The sequence below is a fragment of the Perissodus microlepis genome, chromosome 9 (genome assembly GCF_051167445.1).
Source record: "Perissodus microlepis isolate ML-2025 ecotype Zambia chromosome 9, ASM5116744v1, whole genome shotgun sequence".
Lineage (NCBI taxonomy): Eukaryota > Metazoa > Chordata > Actinopteri > Cichliformes > Cichlidae > Perissodus > Perissodus microlepis.
The window spans coordinates 28,442,191-28,458,325 of NC_140469.1; the positions used below are offsets into that span (position 1 = coordinate 28,442,191).

The window sequence follows — 16,135 nt, forward strand, 5'->3', positions numbered from 1 at the left end:
GCCATTAAAGTACTTGAGTCTGACTTTAAGGACATCAGCAAGGACAGCAGAACAGTGTCTCAAGATGACATCCTCTTCCTGAATATGCTAAAGGAAAGCATTTACATGAACACCCATGGTCACTATGAGATGCCTCTCCCTTTTAAAGAGAGACCCTACCTTCCCAACAACAAGCAGTTAGCTATCATCCGGCTCAACCATCTCAAACGAAAGCTGCTGAACAACAAGAACTACAAGACTCACTACGTAACGTTTTTGAATGAGGTAATTAAAAACAATGATGCTGAAGAAGTTCTCTGTGAAGAGAAGGAAGGCGAAACATGGTATATTCCACACCACGGAGTTTATCATTCCAAAAAACCAGAGAAGCTCAGAGTGGTTTTTGATTGCTCGGCTAAGTACAAGGGAACTTGCCTAAATGATCATCTCCTGTCGGGCCCCGATTTGACAAATACTCTAACTGGTGTTCTTATCAGATTTCGACAGAACCATGTTGCTCTGATGTGCGACATCGAAAGGATGTTTCATCAGTTTCATGTGTGCGAAGCGGATAGAGACTACCTACGTTTCCTGTGGTGGAAGGATGGAAACTTCAGTGTGGAGCCGCAGGAATTCCGTATGAAAGTTCACCTTTTCGGTGCTGCATCTTCACCGGGATGTGCCAACTATGGGTTGAAACATCTCGCTAAGGAGAACGAGAGCCTGTTTCCTCTGGGCTCCCAATTCATTATGAGGGACTTCTATGTGGATGATGGTGTCACAAGCATAGCAGATGTAGATGAGGCTATTCAGCTTGCAAAAGAAGCCCAAAGGCTCTGTGCTATGGGTGGTCTGCGACTACACAAATTTGTGTGTAACAATGCGAAGGTGCTTGAGAGTATAGCACCATCTGAGCGTGCCACTGAAGTAAAGGCTCTTGATCTTGCCTTTAGTGATTCATCGCTGGAAAGAGCCTTAGGAATCCACTGGCACATTGAGTCAGACAGTTTCAGGTTCCATGCCCGTTTGAAGGACCAACCAGAAACCAGGCGTGGTATACTATCCACTGTTGCCTCTCTTTATGACCCACTTGGGCTTATTGCTCCTTTCCTGCTAACTGGGAAAAGGGTTCTTCAAGAAATGTGTAGGCATGGTACAGGTTGGGATGACCCACTCATCAGTAAACTGCAACCAGTCTGGAGATCCTGGAAGAGTGATCTGGCAAATTTGGATAAAATCACCATACCCCGATGCTATGTACCAGCTGACTTTGGAAAGGTCACAAAGAGAGAGCTACATCACTTCTCTGATGCAAGCACGTATGGTTATGGCCAGTGCTCATATTTGAGACATGTGAATGAAAATGGAACTGTTCATTGTGCTCTGATTATGGCAAAGTCCAGAGTTGCTCCAATCAAAGCTGTGACCATCCCCAGGTTAGAACTGACTGCTGCTGTTGTATCAGTTGCAGCAAGCAATACTCTAAAGGAAGAACTGGGAATTTCAGGGATTGATGAATACTTCTGGACAGACTCCAAGGTTGTACTGGGGTACATTAACAACGAGGCACGCCGCTTCCACACATTTGTATCAAATAGGATTCAGAAAATACATCTCAGTACAACTCCTCAGCAGTGGCGATATGTTTCTACTGACAAGAATCCTGCAGACCTTGCATCGAGAGGTTCTAGTGCAAGCAAGCTTCTGACATCGAACTGGTTTACTGGACCCAAGTTCTTATGGGAGAAAGAGGTATCACCAGAGGTAGAGGTAATCCCAGAAATCCCAGTTGGGGACCCTGAAGTTAAAAGGGTTCGAGCACTAAATTTGGAGTCTGCAGAACAAGTGACTCTTTCAGACCGCTTGTCAAAGTTTTCTTCATGGTGTAAGGTCAAACAAGCTGTTGCGCGACTTCTTCGCCGAGCCAAGAGGGACAAGTCAACAAGTCACAGCACAGTTCAGGAGCGAGAGGATGCACAGTGCATCATTATAAGAGATTTACAGAGACGAGTGTATCCAGATGAGATCCAGCTACTTAGTAATGGCTTACAACTTTCACGCCAGAGTAAACTGTTTCGACTGGATGCCTTTCTTGACAAAGATGGAATCCTCAAGGTGGGAGGAAGACTGAAAAATGCATCTCTCCCTGCCTCTCAGAAACATCCAATGATCATTCCAAAGGACCACCACATAACGAGGATGATAATAGCTCATCATCATGAACAGGTTAAACACCAAGGAAGGGGTATAACCATCAACGAGATCAGATCAAATGGATACTGGATCCCAGGAATGAACAGAGCTGTTGCATCTTATGTGCATCAGTGTGTCAAATGCAGGAAACTCAGGGGATCAGTGGAAGAGCAGCGAATGGCAGACCTGCCATCTGAGCGGGTGGATCCATCTCCACCTTTCACTTATTGCGGAATGGACTGTTTTGGGCCATTTTTTACAAAGCAAGGGCGTAAGGTGAATAAACGTTATGGTCTGCTTTTCACATGCCTTTGTTGTAGAGCAATTCACATTGAAATGGTGAATGATATGTCAGCAGATGCCTTCATTAATGGCCTCCGATGTTTTGTTTCCATAAGAGGAGCAGTACGAAAAATAAGATGTGACCAAGGAAGCAATTTTGTTGGAGCTAAGAATGAAATGTATAATGCGCTGAAACAGATGGATGTCAATCGTCTGACTGCATTCTTGGCTGAGAGGCAGTGCGACTTCATTATGAATGCTCCCCATTCAAGCCATGTTGGAGGTGTCTGGGAGAGACAGATCAGAACAGTAAGAAATGTACTTCGGTCCACTCTTTCACTCTCACCTGGAAGATTAGATGATGCCTGTTTGAGGACATTGTTTTACGAAGCAATGTCTATTGTGAACAGCCGTCCACTCACTGTGGATAACCTGAATGATCCAAATGGTCCAGAACCGCTGACTCCTAATCACCTACTCACTATGAAACCCACTGGAGCCTTACCACCTCCTGGGACGTTCATCAGAGAAGACATGTATGCTCGTAAGAGATGGCGTCATATCCAGTATCTAGCAGAGCAATTCTGGAACCGCTGGAGAAGAGAGTATCTCTCTAATATTGCCACTAGACAACGTTGGCATATTTCTAGAAGGAATCTGAAAGTTGGTGACATAGTCATCGAAAGGATGGATGATCTGCCACGGAACGAGTGGAGATTAGCCAGAGTTGAAGAAACAGTCGCTGATAAAGATGGGCTTGTGAGGAAAGTTAAGATTCGTCTTGGAGACCAGAAAATGAAAAGGGAGGGTCAATGTTCTGGCAAGCCATCTATTGTTGAACGGCCCATTCAGAAACTGATCTTGCTTTTAGAGGCTGTCTAAGACAACGACTATATCCTTTATTGTATGAAGACTTGTGGACATTACCTGCAGGCTCATGCATGGATAATTCTTTGTTTTCGTTATGTAAAAGGCCTTGTGGTTAAGGTCATTTGTTTTTAAAAATCATTCGTGTTATAGTTCTCCCTTTTGTTAAAACACCCATGATTTGGTGGGAGTGTAAATGACCTTTAAATTTGGTAAATATTTTTATGTTTGTTTGAAAGGTACTTCGGTTTTATTTTGAAATCCATGCTTTTATTTTTGAAACAGGAAGCTGGCGTAAAACCGTTAAAGGGCTGTTAGTAACGTTTCTTTTAGGATATGGTAAATAGTGTGCCTTAAAGTGAAAAATATGTACGTTTCCTTTGCCAATTAGTACCTGGCTGACAGTGGCACAAGGTTTGTTAATGTTTCCTTTAACGGAATAAGTTACATGCAATCAAAATGTCGTTTAATAGAGTTTATGTTGTTAACCTTGACCTTGACCTTTATGTATAGTTGTAAGTTAGTGAGGTGATATAATGAATTGAGTGATGTAAATTTGATGTATATGCTATATGTGAGCAGGAGAAATTTGTTTCCTTTGTTGTTATGGTATTAATATTGCTGGTTTTGTTTTGCTCCTAGCTCTTACGGTGTCTTCACTGAATGTTTCAATAAAAACATTTCCAATAAAACCTCTGTGAAGCATCAGTATAAGAGACCATCATTCAGCCAGGGATGCTACAACCATCACTGAAGTGAAATGAATCTCTAAGTAGGAAGTCATCAGTTCAGTTTTTGATCAATTTGACTGTATTTTACTGTGCAGGCTGAGTTTGATTAGATAAGTTAGGTTTTCTTAGTGGTTATATTAATGTCATAAAATAGTTTTTGATTTTTTATTAATTCATGTATGTATTTCCTTTTAAATATAGCACTAATTTACAATGGAAGTTTCCAAGTTGTATTATTGCAGGGTAAATGTCATCTAGAGCTTTGTAAACATATTCTAATAATATCTTTTAACAGGAGTGACTGATTTTAAAAGTGTGATTCTTTATGTCTGTGTAATATTTCATTAATCTCTTTTACTCTGTTATTTCTCTCCATACTCAACCTCGATTTTGTTTTTCCCCTATAACACACAGTTATACATCAAATATTATAAATCTTACTTTGACAAATATTTAGATCTTCACACATTTCAGGGTCCCAGTGTGGATTGACTGAAGTGTTTGTTTTTATCCCCACAACATCCTAAACATTTTACTGTTATGCATAAACAGAAACAAAAAAAATCTAAAACATGATATATGCATTACTGTCTTCAGCCTCTAGGGGGAATTTTTGTTCAGGAAGTACATTCTGCTCTGATAAGCAGCTAAAAGCACTTCTCTAACCAAAGACTGTAAATGCACAACATAAAAGTTTAGAAACAGTAAAACAGAACAGATTCACAGAAGCCACAATGATATTAAACATACAGCACTGACAGTGATGACAGACAACATTACAGGTCAGTTTTAAAAACAATAACACTAATACAGGGTTAAAGGTTATGAAGCTGATGAAAGATTTCATTACCTTTTAAAATACTAGACTTTGCTCAGTTGCATTCAAAACAACAGCTGCAGCAGCAGTACAGGCTGAAATGGGGGAAATGCCATTTCAAATAAGAAGAGAGCAACTGATATTGAATTACTGGGCAAGTTTACAAGGACATGGTCACGATCATCTGACAAAACCTCTTTTCCAACCATGCTGGGAAAAAGAGAAAACGCAATTGAAGAGCTTTGGGTGGACAGTGGGACAGAAAACAGCTGAACTTAATCTGGACAAGATAAACATACGTCAAACAGTACCGTTGCCTACAATACCACCATGGATGCTCCCTGATGCAGTAGTAGATTTCACATTGTTAAACAAAAAGACCAAGGAGAAGGGTGTTATCTTAAATTCACATACAGTGCAGGAATATATTAATCAGTATATTCCTGCAACTGTGTAGATTTATGTCAAAATCTACACAGTTGCATCAAAGAATACAGCCAACCAAAGTGGGATAGCATTTATAGTTCCTGAATTTAATATCAAGGTGGGGAAAAGGATCAGTGACGATCATCATGATGATCTATGGGAATATAACAGTAAATACTAAATATTAAACATTATTGTGCAGCGCGTAAGATCGACAGCGCACAGTGTACTTTGAGGAGCCAAAAAGGGTGTAGTTTGTGTGTGTGAGCACCCGTGTGTACACCTGTGAGCATGAACGCACTTGTATTTAAAAGGTTCCTTCATGTAATGATCTGCTAGAGGGTGTGAGGAGCCACAGCCCTGTCCTCCAGGGCATGAAGCAGGTATGGAGGAGATCAAACTCCAGACATCCAGAGGCCCCCAGAACACAAGAGACCAAGGAAGACCAACAGAGGGGCAGCCGCGCCACTATCCCAGAAAGAGATGAGGAGAGTCCCAGATGAGGGGTCACTCAGCAGCCGCGGAGCAGAAGCCAGGGGGGGGGGTTGCAGTGACGTGCCCGTGAGCTCCGCCGGCAGCCAGCTGTGCCAGAGTGACCGAGCCCCAGGCCCAGAGGCCGAGGGCACCCCACCCCCGAAGTGGCCCGAGTGAGCCCCAGGCTCCAGGCCCCGATAAGCATCCACCAAGGACTGAGCCGGTGGGTACCTGGACGCCCATCCCCAGACACAAAAAACCACCAACGCACCGATGTCTGAGGGCGTCTGCCACTGGCAGCGGAAGTCGTGGGGGGAGATAGGCCTCCATACCTTAGAGGGCCTGAGATCTCCCCAGAGAGGTGATGTCTGATACCCAACCTGACATATAGACACAGACATACAGGCACACACAGATACAAACATCCATTTCCACCCATATGCAATTACTCAGCACTCAACCAACGTGGAGACAGACATAGAGAGACACTGTACACACAATCACACTCCCCAAGCGTACTCTAAGCCCCAGGTCCCCCTGGAGGGGGAAAATGCACCCAGACCCAGGTGGTGTTTCCCTGCGGTGGGGAGAAGCAGACCGCCGCAGCAGCAGGGAGGCCCCACATTCCAGACCCCAGTCGGATGGCCAACTCCTCCTCCTGGCCCCCCGCTCCAGCAGGCCGCAGAGAACGGGGGCGTGTGAAGACTCCAAACCTCCCTCCGCCTGCTCATATGTAGGAGTGCATGGAGCTACCTGCCAGAGAGCAGCAGGTAAGCGCATAGTCCCTCCTGATAGCCCTCAATGTCTACGTGTATTTAAAATTGAGAGGTGGGCAACGACGCCAGGGGGGAGGTTGTACACCCTGATGGTCTTTTGGAGTCCGTGTAGCGTGCCCACCCCCAAGATCCTATATGTATGTGTTATGAGAGTGTGAGTAATGTGAATGTCTAAGTTGTGCGATAAAATTGAGGCACAGGCAGCCAGAAGGGGACAGAGGGGGGGATGCCTCCCCTGCACCCTGGTGACACACCTTTACCCCAAGGCCCTGCATGTGTGGGTGATTGTGGTGGAGCGGGAAGATGGAGGCAGCTGGGTATGGGGAGGGAAGGAAGGGAGGGGCAAGTGACCCCTCCCTGGGGCCAGCTCCCCCGCTGACCCCAGTAGCCACCCCCATACTCTGCAACCCGCTAGGGAAAGGGGGCCCAGGCCCATCCGGACCAGGGCCCAGTTCAACAGCGCCGTCTGGCCCCACAGAGCCCGGGACAGTCCACCTGACCCCACCACAGAGAAAACTGCACCCAACCCGTCATCCACTCATCTTCCAGACTACACAAGACAATCGACACCCAGGCTGAGATCTTCCTCCACCTCTCCTGTATCTCCCCCTCCTGCAGAGTGAGTTCCTGAAGAGAGGAGACCTCCTGCAAGATGTAACAACCTCCCCCACCAGTTGAAGAGCCCCCCAGGTGGTTTGATGCACTAGCGGACCCTGCGCCAGGGCTGGGCCCCCATACATCCACCCGCCCACAACCCCGGCAACACACCAACCAGGACCCAAGCCCCCAAGGCCCAGCAAGGGCCCCAGCCCAGAAACGGAGCACCCCCAGAACCCCACGCCCGTCCCGGATCCAACCAGGGGCAGCCAGGCTACCAGGTCAGTAACCCACGTCCGTCAGCACAGACCCTCCCCTAGCCCTGCTGCACGCAGCCACGAGGAAACCGTCACCTAAGAGCCAACAGAGCCCTTAATAGGCCATGACCACAACCCCGGGTTGAGCCCTCCAAGGAAGGTGCTCCAGGGGAAGAATTCGGGAGAATTTGAATATTTTATTTTGTCATTATTTTATTTTGTCACATTCCACACCAGTTGGTGGCGGTAATGTACCATTTTGCTGTTTGCCAACCGCCAATAAACCCTATACAGAAGAATAAGAAGAAGGCGCTGTCGCGTCGTCCATGTTTTCTACAGTCATTGGGCGGAACAAAGTGAGGAGGCTCCACGAGAGGAGGTGTTTGCACAGAGAGCTGCTTTTTCATTCAAAGAGAATAAACTAGTGCCACCGTTTGGATCGATATCTGCATCGATCTGCCCACCCTTGTCTCCTGGATCGTAGCTGAGATCAGCGTGAACCACGTGGGTCTCTGCTCCCTGATCTGTTTCCTGTGTTTGGAAAGAGTTGCAGCTTCATCGCGGAGTTTCTCTCGGTTTGTGGGCTCATCTAAAGGTAAGCACCGAGCTAACTTTACTGTGAGTTCAGTTCATGTTGAGTTTAGCTCCTGAATGAGGTCTTCTGCTGCTCTCCTCGGTGTCTGTTCACAGTTTATTGTGAACACGTTGAGAGAAGAGTGAGAGAGTGTTTGGAGAAAAACACCAACTAATCATTAGCTCAGCATGCTGGGAGAAGTTGGAGCAGAAAAGTCTTTTCATTGTCCCTGCAGCTGTTTTTCTGCCTGCACCAAACCTCTACAGTCTCATTTCTATTTGAAGTGATAACAGGAAATGGATGAGAGCGATCTGCTGCAGTATCAGGGTCACAATAAACTTTATTGTCCAGCTGCTGTGGATGAACACATGAGAGGAAGTGAAATGGCCTGTATTTGTATAGTGCTTAACTAGTCCCTAAGGACCCCAAAGCGCTTTGCACATCCAGTCATCCACCCATTCATACACACATTCACACACTGGTGATGGCAAGCTACACTGTAGCCACAGCCTCCCTGGGGCGCACTGACAGAGGCAAGTGAACTCCTACAAGGTGTCATTTTAATGAGTCTGGCTGCTGTAAAGTGATGCACAGGAAGATGTTAACAAAAACTAATGAAACAGAGATGAAAGTAAACAGTGTTCATATTTGAAAGCACAGAGAATAAAAATATATTGCGCTGGTTAATGTGCAGGAGAGTGTAAAGAATGTAATAATGTCTTCCTGTGTCAAACACAGCTGCAGTCAAAGCAGGAAAGAAAGCTGGTTAAAACTGTTGAATGTGTGAGTTTAAAGGCCCCATCATTAAAGCACAGGTAGATCTGAGTATAATTACAATTCTTCATTCTGTGAAATGAATGTTCAGCATCGAGTGAATTCAGATGTTCTGTTCAGTTTTCTTTCTATAGTGAAAGTTCACAGCAACAGTCGTCTTAAAGGGCTTCATATTGTGATCCACTGTATGGTTTATGATGGAGACACTGAGTCTGGCTCAGCTGCTTTGTTGGGGTCTGTATGTTAAAGAGTCTGTTTACATGGTGGAGTAGAGCAGGGCGATATGACCAAAAATATTCGTCACGATATACATTTGAAAATTTGCGATAACGATATAACTGACGATATAATTGACACAAGACAAAATACTTTACAACTCCACAACTTTATTAGTGCAAAAAAAACCATCAATGTATTTTCACTTAAACAAGCAGCTGTTTTTTATGTGCATTAAAGTTATATAAAAATGTAACAGTGCAAATGCAAATTCCTTGCTGACAGTTTAACAAAAAGGCATTTCCAGTGGAAACTGGCCGACATATCCTCAGCATAACCATGTATAACAGCGGTCCCCAACCCCCGGGCCTTGGACCGGTAACGGTCCGTGAGTCGTTTGGTACTGGGCCGCGAGAGTTGAGGCTCAGGTGTGAAATGTACGGTTTTCAGCGTTATTTTGTTATCACAGCGGTCCCCAACCTTTTTTGCACCACGGACCGGTTTATGCCCGACAATATTTTCACGGACCGGCCTTTAAGGTGTCGCAGATAAATACAACAAAATAAAACTAGTACCGGTACTGAAAAAAAAGATTTATTCATAACACACGTGAAAAGACCCAGGAAAACCGAGTTAACGATAAAAACGATAACAAAATAACGCTGAAAACCGATAAAAAACCCTGAAAACCGTACATTTCACACCTGAGCCTCAACTCTCGCGGCCCGGTACCAAACGACTCACGGACCGAGGCCCGGGGGATGGGGACCACTGTGTTATCGTTTTTATCAGTCAGAACTCCTACAAAGTCTCATTTTAATGAGTCTGACTGCTGTAAAGTGATGCACAGGAAGATGTTAACAAAAACTAATGAAACAGAGATGAAAGTAAACAGTGTTAATATTTGAAAGCACAGAGAATAAAAATATATTGTGGTGGTTAATGTGCAGGAGAGTGTGAAGAATGTAATAATGTCTTCCTGTGTCAAACACAGCTGCAGTCAAAGCAGGAAAGAAAGCACTGAAACCACTGATCAAAGCTCATTAATCAAAGACTGCTGATCAATGGCCATGAGTACCATTCAGAGAATTGGAGAGTCGCTGCAATCACAGCATTTGATCAATGAGCTTTGATCAGTGGTTGTTGATCAATGATCATGAGAATTTGCATATTAATGCTCAATAACTGACCTCCCAGCCCATTGTTCCTTCAGTGGTGCTAGTTTCAGACATTATGCAAATGCACCGTTGAAGATTGGGGAAAGCTGCAGTCAGCTGAAACTGAAGAAGTCACTTGGATGAGTGATGAAACGTTTCTCCCACAAAAAGCTACGTCAAGATGAAAAGATTCAAACTTTGGGGAATGGTGGAGGTGGTGGGACTGGGGGGCTGAAGGTGTGGAAAGTGTGGGGTGGGGGAGTAACAGGTCTGTCCCTGTTTGTGGAAACCACAGGAGGAGCTGTTCAGGCTGTTGCTGGGTGTGAATTGTTGATGGAGTCTTTAAACTTGTAGTTGCTGTTTTCCAGACTGAAGCAGAGTCGTCAGCTGAAAACTGGTTTTAGAGGTTCATTCAGGACACCTTCTCAGGCTCTTACAGCCTTACCTGTATCATAACAAAGTGTATAAAAATCCACCTTTAACATGGTCCTTCTCCCAAACCTTCAAATAGGACTTTCTGGCCCTGTCATAGTAAAGGGCTGCTTAGAATATTAGAGCCAATGTCACAAAGTTCCTCCTGAAGTATAAGTGAGTGAGAGAGTTTCCTCACTTTGCAGCACAACACGTCTCACAAGATTTCTACAAGCAATCAGAGTGAAATTTGTACTTTGTGTTGTCAGATGAACATATGAGACACTTTGACTCTTCAGTGCAGTGTGGAGCCTAACAAAGATCTGTTTTGTGTCCCAGCTGATCAGCAGGAGGAGAAGAGTCTGACGGAGCAGCAGAGGAACATTTTCAGCCATCTGGACTCAGCTGAGTCACTACAGAGGAAACAATGAGCTCAACGCAGAAGGTGAGGAAAATATCACAGTTTCACCAAATAATCAGTCACGTCTAAAACTCTCATACTCCCAACCTGTTATATGACTGTGTTGCATTTTATTATGTATTTTTAAATTGTATTTACAAACATTAAGAAGTAACAAGCAATTGTTATTCTTTATTATTAAGTTAACTCTTTATTGTCATTGCACAGTCATACATAGTACAATAGTACAATGAAATTGGAAAACTGTCCTACATCTGCACTACATGTAACACAACACGACAAGATTTGACACATCACAACGAAACACAAACATCACAACGAAACACAAACATCACAACGAAACACAAACAACACAACACAGTATAATAACTTAGTAATAAAAAAAGAAGAACAAGTGTATTTGCATTGCACACTGTTACTATTGCACCTTGTTAGAAATATAATAATATATATGATACTGTTTTTACCGTTGTAACCCCCCACCCCCCCAAAAGAAAAAAGTCCAGGTAGGTAGCCAGTCAGGTCAACTGTTAGCACTGCTTAGGGCTATTGCCCTGTTGTAAAAGCTGTCCTTGGGTCTATTTGTTCGGGACCACAGCAGCCTGAACCTCCTGCCAGATGGTAGCAGCTTAAACAGCCCGTGTCCTGGGTGTGTACCGTCCCGTAGGATGCTGCGTGCCCTCTTGAGACAGCGAGTGCTGTACAGGTCCTTCAGGGAGGGAAGAGGATGTCCAATGATTATGTGGGCCATATTGATGACCCTCTGGAGTGCCTTTCTCTGTGCTGTGGTGCAGCTGGAGAACCACACACCGATGCAATATGTCATCACATTTTCAATGGAGCAGCGGTAGAAGATGGTCAGCAGCTCCTTCTTCGGGTCCATTTTTCTGAGGATTCTCAGAAAGTGGAGACGCTGTTGGGCCTTCTTTAAAACCGCAGAGATGTTAGAGCTCCATTGCAGGTCTGTGTCTACGTGCACACCCAGAAACTTGAAACTGGAGACCCTTTCCACACACTTCCCGTTGATGTTGACAGGCTACAGCTCAGACTTCCTCCTTCTGAAATCAACTACCAGTTCTTTTGTCTTGTTGGTATTGAGGTCCAGGTTGTTATCTACACACCAATCTGAAAGCCTCTGAACTTCAGCTCTGATGAGCCCCACCACAGTGGTATCATCTGCAAACTTGATGACTGCGTTGTCTGGGTGGGAACTGACACAGTCATGTGTGTACAGAGTGTACAGTAGGGGACTCAGTACACAGCCTTGTGGAGAGCCGGTGTTGAGGCTGAGGGCTGAGGAACAGTAGTAAAAGTAGCTCCTTGAAGAACGTTTTTATCCAAAGCTAACTGAACCTTGTGCTTTATTAATGTAATAATAAAATAATATTAGTAGATCAAATACAAACTATTTATTTCTAATAAAGGTTCTCTGTTTGAATCAGTTAAGTAGAAAATGAAGGAAAATAAAACATGTGTATTTTCTGTTGCCTACATTGTAGAGGGTGACTTTGCCTCTAAACAAGAACATGAGCAGGGAAGAGGTTAAAGTGGGATTGAGCAGGTGGGAACCCTAAAATCAGCTGTAGTGGCTCAGCGTGGGGAAAAGAATCACAGCTCACAATAATTTCTGTTGAGAGCTCCAGTAGATTTTCTTAAAGTACAGGCTGTGATCAGCTGACCTGCTGCTCTCTGTGGATGTACACAACTGAATTCAACCAGATGTCAGCAGATGTTTCATGAGCTGTCCTGGCTGATTTCCATCCTCTACATTGACAGTACACTGTCTTTATATTAGACACTATACTGTTGGTATGAAGGTGGAACTCAGTGAATGAATGTCAGCATCATGAGCTTCAGTTTAAATGAATCTCTGCTACACTTGATGTAATCTAACTCTGACATGAGCACCACAGTCACTGTGCACCAGTCACACACTGTTCTTTACGTTAAATCCATCACAGTTCAGCAAACTAACCTGTTTATCCTGCACTAACCTGCAGAGGATCTTCATGCAGTCTTTAAATAACACAGTTAATGTGCCTCAGATTGTTTTGCAGCATGTTTCACAACCTGAAAAAACATAATGTCACATGTACAGACCCAATGTCTGATTTCAACACATGAGGACTTACATGTAAGCTTTGATCTCCAGTTGATCAAATCCCACTGAGCAGTCCTTCCCTTTAAATCTAACCTCTCTTCTTCCTCTCCTGTCCTGTGTGTCTTATCTTTCTCCATCTCTGAGTGAAGTTAGCTCTCTTTCTTTTCTCTCCCTGTGATGTACAGCAGCTGGACCTTTAGCCAGCAACACACTGTGAGACAAACTGCACACAAACAGTTTGTGTGTTTGTTGATAGAAACGCTGCATTTGAAATTACCTGTTTGTTCAGGTGCTGTGCAAAAAAGAAAGAAGAACAACGTCTCACTTTAACTCCTGACTATGACTCACAGTTTTGCCTCTTTCATCTCTTTTTATGTTTCATACCCTGGTGATTAGTACACGATCAGGATTGTCTTTCATGTGTTACTTTTCCCGTTTCTCAAGTTGGTTTGATGTTTGATGCCTGCAGTGATGAAATAAACCCCTCAGATGCCTTAAAAGTAACACATCTGTTTTGCAAATGTAAGGAGTACAAAATACAATTTTCTTTTTCTAATGTAAGGAGCAAAAGTAAAATATTTTCCTTCACTGAATCAACTTTTAAATGTTACATTGTAATTATTAATATTGAAAAATGACAAAATGATAGAAATATATAACAGGAAACATAAAAAAGTATAGACTTGGTAAACATTTATTACTTTTCTGAGGTTGTTAGCATGCTAGCATTAATAACTGTGTACAGCAGGAGGGATGGGCATGATCTTAGAGTTTGAACAGTCATGAATTATTTTTAACACCAGGTTGGATGTAATGTGTTAGAACTACCAGCAGGTGGGGATAAGAGACCTTTAAGGTGTTTGGTGCCACACTCCACCTTCAGGTTTAAAACTAGTGTTAATGGAGGGAGTTTGAAGGTTGAGTTTGTTCCACGACTGCATTTCACTCACTGCCTCCGTTTGTATCTCTGTCACTGCAGGACCAACATGGAGCGAGAAGTCAGCGCTCTCAGGAGGCCGACAAACCTCACAGAAGAAAGAGAGAGAAAACATACACCTGTGACGAGTGTGGGAAGGGTTTTACTTTGAAGGGTTCACTAAAACAGCATCAGGTCATCCACACTGGAAAGAGACCGTTCAGCTGTGACTTGTGTGGAAAGTCTTTTTCCTGGAAGGGTTACCTAAAAACACACCAACTCATCCACAGTGGAGTTAAAGCGTACAGCTGTGATCAGTGTGGCAGAGCTTTTACTCACAGTAGCAGCTTACAGAGGCATCTAGTGATCCACTCTGGAATTAAGGCATACAGCTGTGACATTTGTGGAAAAACTTTCAGCCACATAGAGAGCCGAAATACACACCTACGCATTCACACCAGACACCTTGTGTACTGCTGTGATCAGTGTGGCAAAAAGTTTACAACAGACTCAAGCTTGCAGCAACACATGTTTACCCACACTGAGGAGAAACCTTATAAATGTGACCTGTGTGAGAAGACTTTTAAAGCTCCACGTTACCTGAGGCAACACCAACAGAGCCACACCAGAAAGAGACTCTACAAGTGCAGTTACTGTGAGGTATGTATTTATAATTTTATCTTGTCATTTTAGCCTGACTGTTTGGAACAACTCTGCTCATTAAACTGTGTTAGCATGTTAGCAATTCTACTGCATGGAAAAGCAGCTCTGAGTGATTATTCAGATTTTCATTTCAGTTATGATTTTAGTATTACTGTAGCATTATGGTGGTAGTATTGTAGTTATTGCAGCCCAGTAAACTGAGTGTGTTAACTGAAACAGTAAAATGTAATTGGACGTCTGCAGAGATGCTCTTTATTTCAGGCGACGTTCAGGATAAAAATGTTGAAGGACCGACTTACACTGTCTTTGTGTCTTTGTTTAGAAGCAGAGCGACACAGATGGATCCAGTTCTCAACCCTGTCATCGCTGTGGTGGTGGGAAAGACTTTTGTTGTGACCTTTGTGGAAAAACTTTCAGTCGAAAAGACACTCTAAAAGTACATCAGCGTAAACACACTGGAGACAAACTGAAATACTGTAAAGAATGTGGGAGAAGCTTCCCCACAATAACTGTCTTAAAGCGACATGAACTGATTCACAGTGGGGTTAAAAAGCACCTCTGTGATCAGTGTGGGTCATCCTTCACCACTGCATGGGAGCTTAAAACACACAAACGAGCCCACACAGGAGAGAAACCATACAAGTGCAGACACTGTGACAAAAGCTTCTCACATTCAGGTAGTCGTAACAATCATGAACGTGCACACATGGAAGGAAACTACAGCTGTGACCAGTGTGACAAGAGCTTCAGGAATCTCAGTTCATACTCCAAACACAAACGATCCCACGTTACTAATAAACTGTTTCACTGTTTCCAATGTGCCCAAACATTCACGTCATTGTCTGCTCTGTGCAAACATCAGCGTGATACAGCCACATAGAGAGCCGAAATAGACACCTATGCATTCACACCAGACATCTTGTGTACTGCTGTGGCAAACAGTTTACAACAGACTCAAGCTTGCAACAACACGTTTACCCACACTGAGGAGAAACCTTATGTGATGTAAACACATGATGACGTAGCTGTCAATGAAAATATCCACCTAGTTACATTTTAACCCTGAGGGGTCGACCACTTTTTTATGTGCGATACCGATATCATAAATTTGGATATCTGCTAAAACCGATATGAATCCGATATAGTGTGCTTTTTAATCAATAAAACTGTTTTTTAAATATCTTGCTGCTTTTTGTATAACTTCATACTCAAGTTAAAAAAAACAGTAAAGTTATTATTATTGTTATACCTGTATGCAAAAAATACACTGCACCCAAAATATTTCATAGTTCAGCAAAACTGATCAATCTAATAAACTTCAACCTACTCCATCCTCCCTATTCATGTGAGTGAAGTTGGCCCCCCCACCTTCTTCAAATCCAACAAGTGTTATCAAACGTTTGTGCTGGTTTGTGCTGCAAAGATTTTCGTTTGTGCTGCTATCGTTTTAAAGATATTAATAAAAAATTCTAGAGGTCATCAGAGGTCAACCAGCCCTCCCCA

The 16,135-nt window shown here is 43.6% G+C and overlaps 1 protein-coding gene across 1 annotated transcript; it reads left to right on the forward strand.

The window, feature by feature from the left end:
- The first annotated feature begins 7,707 nt into the window (after positions 1–7,707).
- On the forward strand, positions 7,708–15,810 carry LOC146380698 (uncharacterized). The gene is made up of 4 exons (XM_084940149.1): positions 7,708–7,994; positions 10,871–10,976; positions 14,033–14,629; positions 14,955–15,810. The coding sequence occupies exons 2-4, from the start codon at positions 10,959–10,961 to the stop codon at positions 15,510–15,512; spliced, it is 1,173 nt and encodes a 390-aa protein (XP_084796275.1). The 5' UTR covers positions 7,708–7,994; positions 10,871–10,958; the 3' UTR covers positions 15,513–15,810.
- Positions 15,811–16,135: the final 325 nt, after the last annotated feature.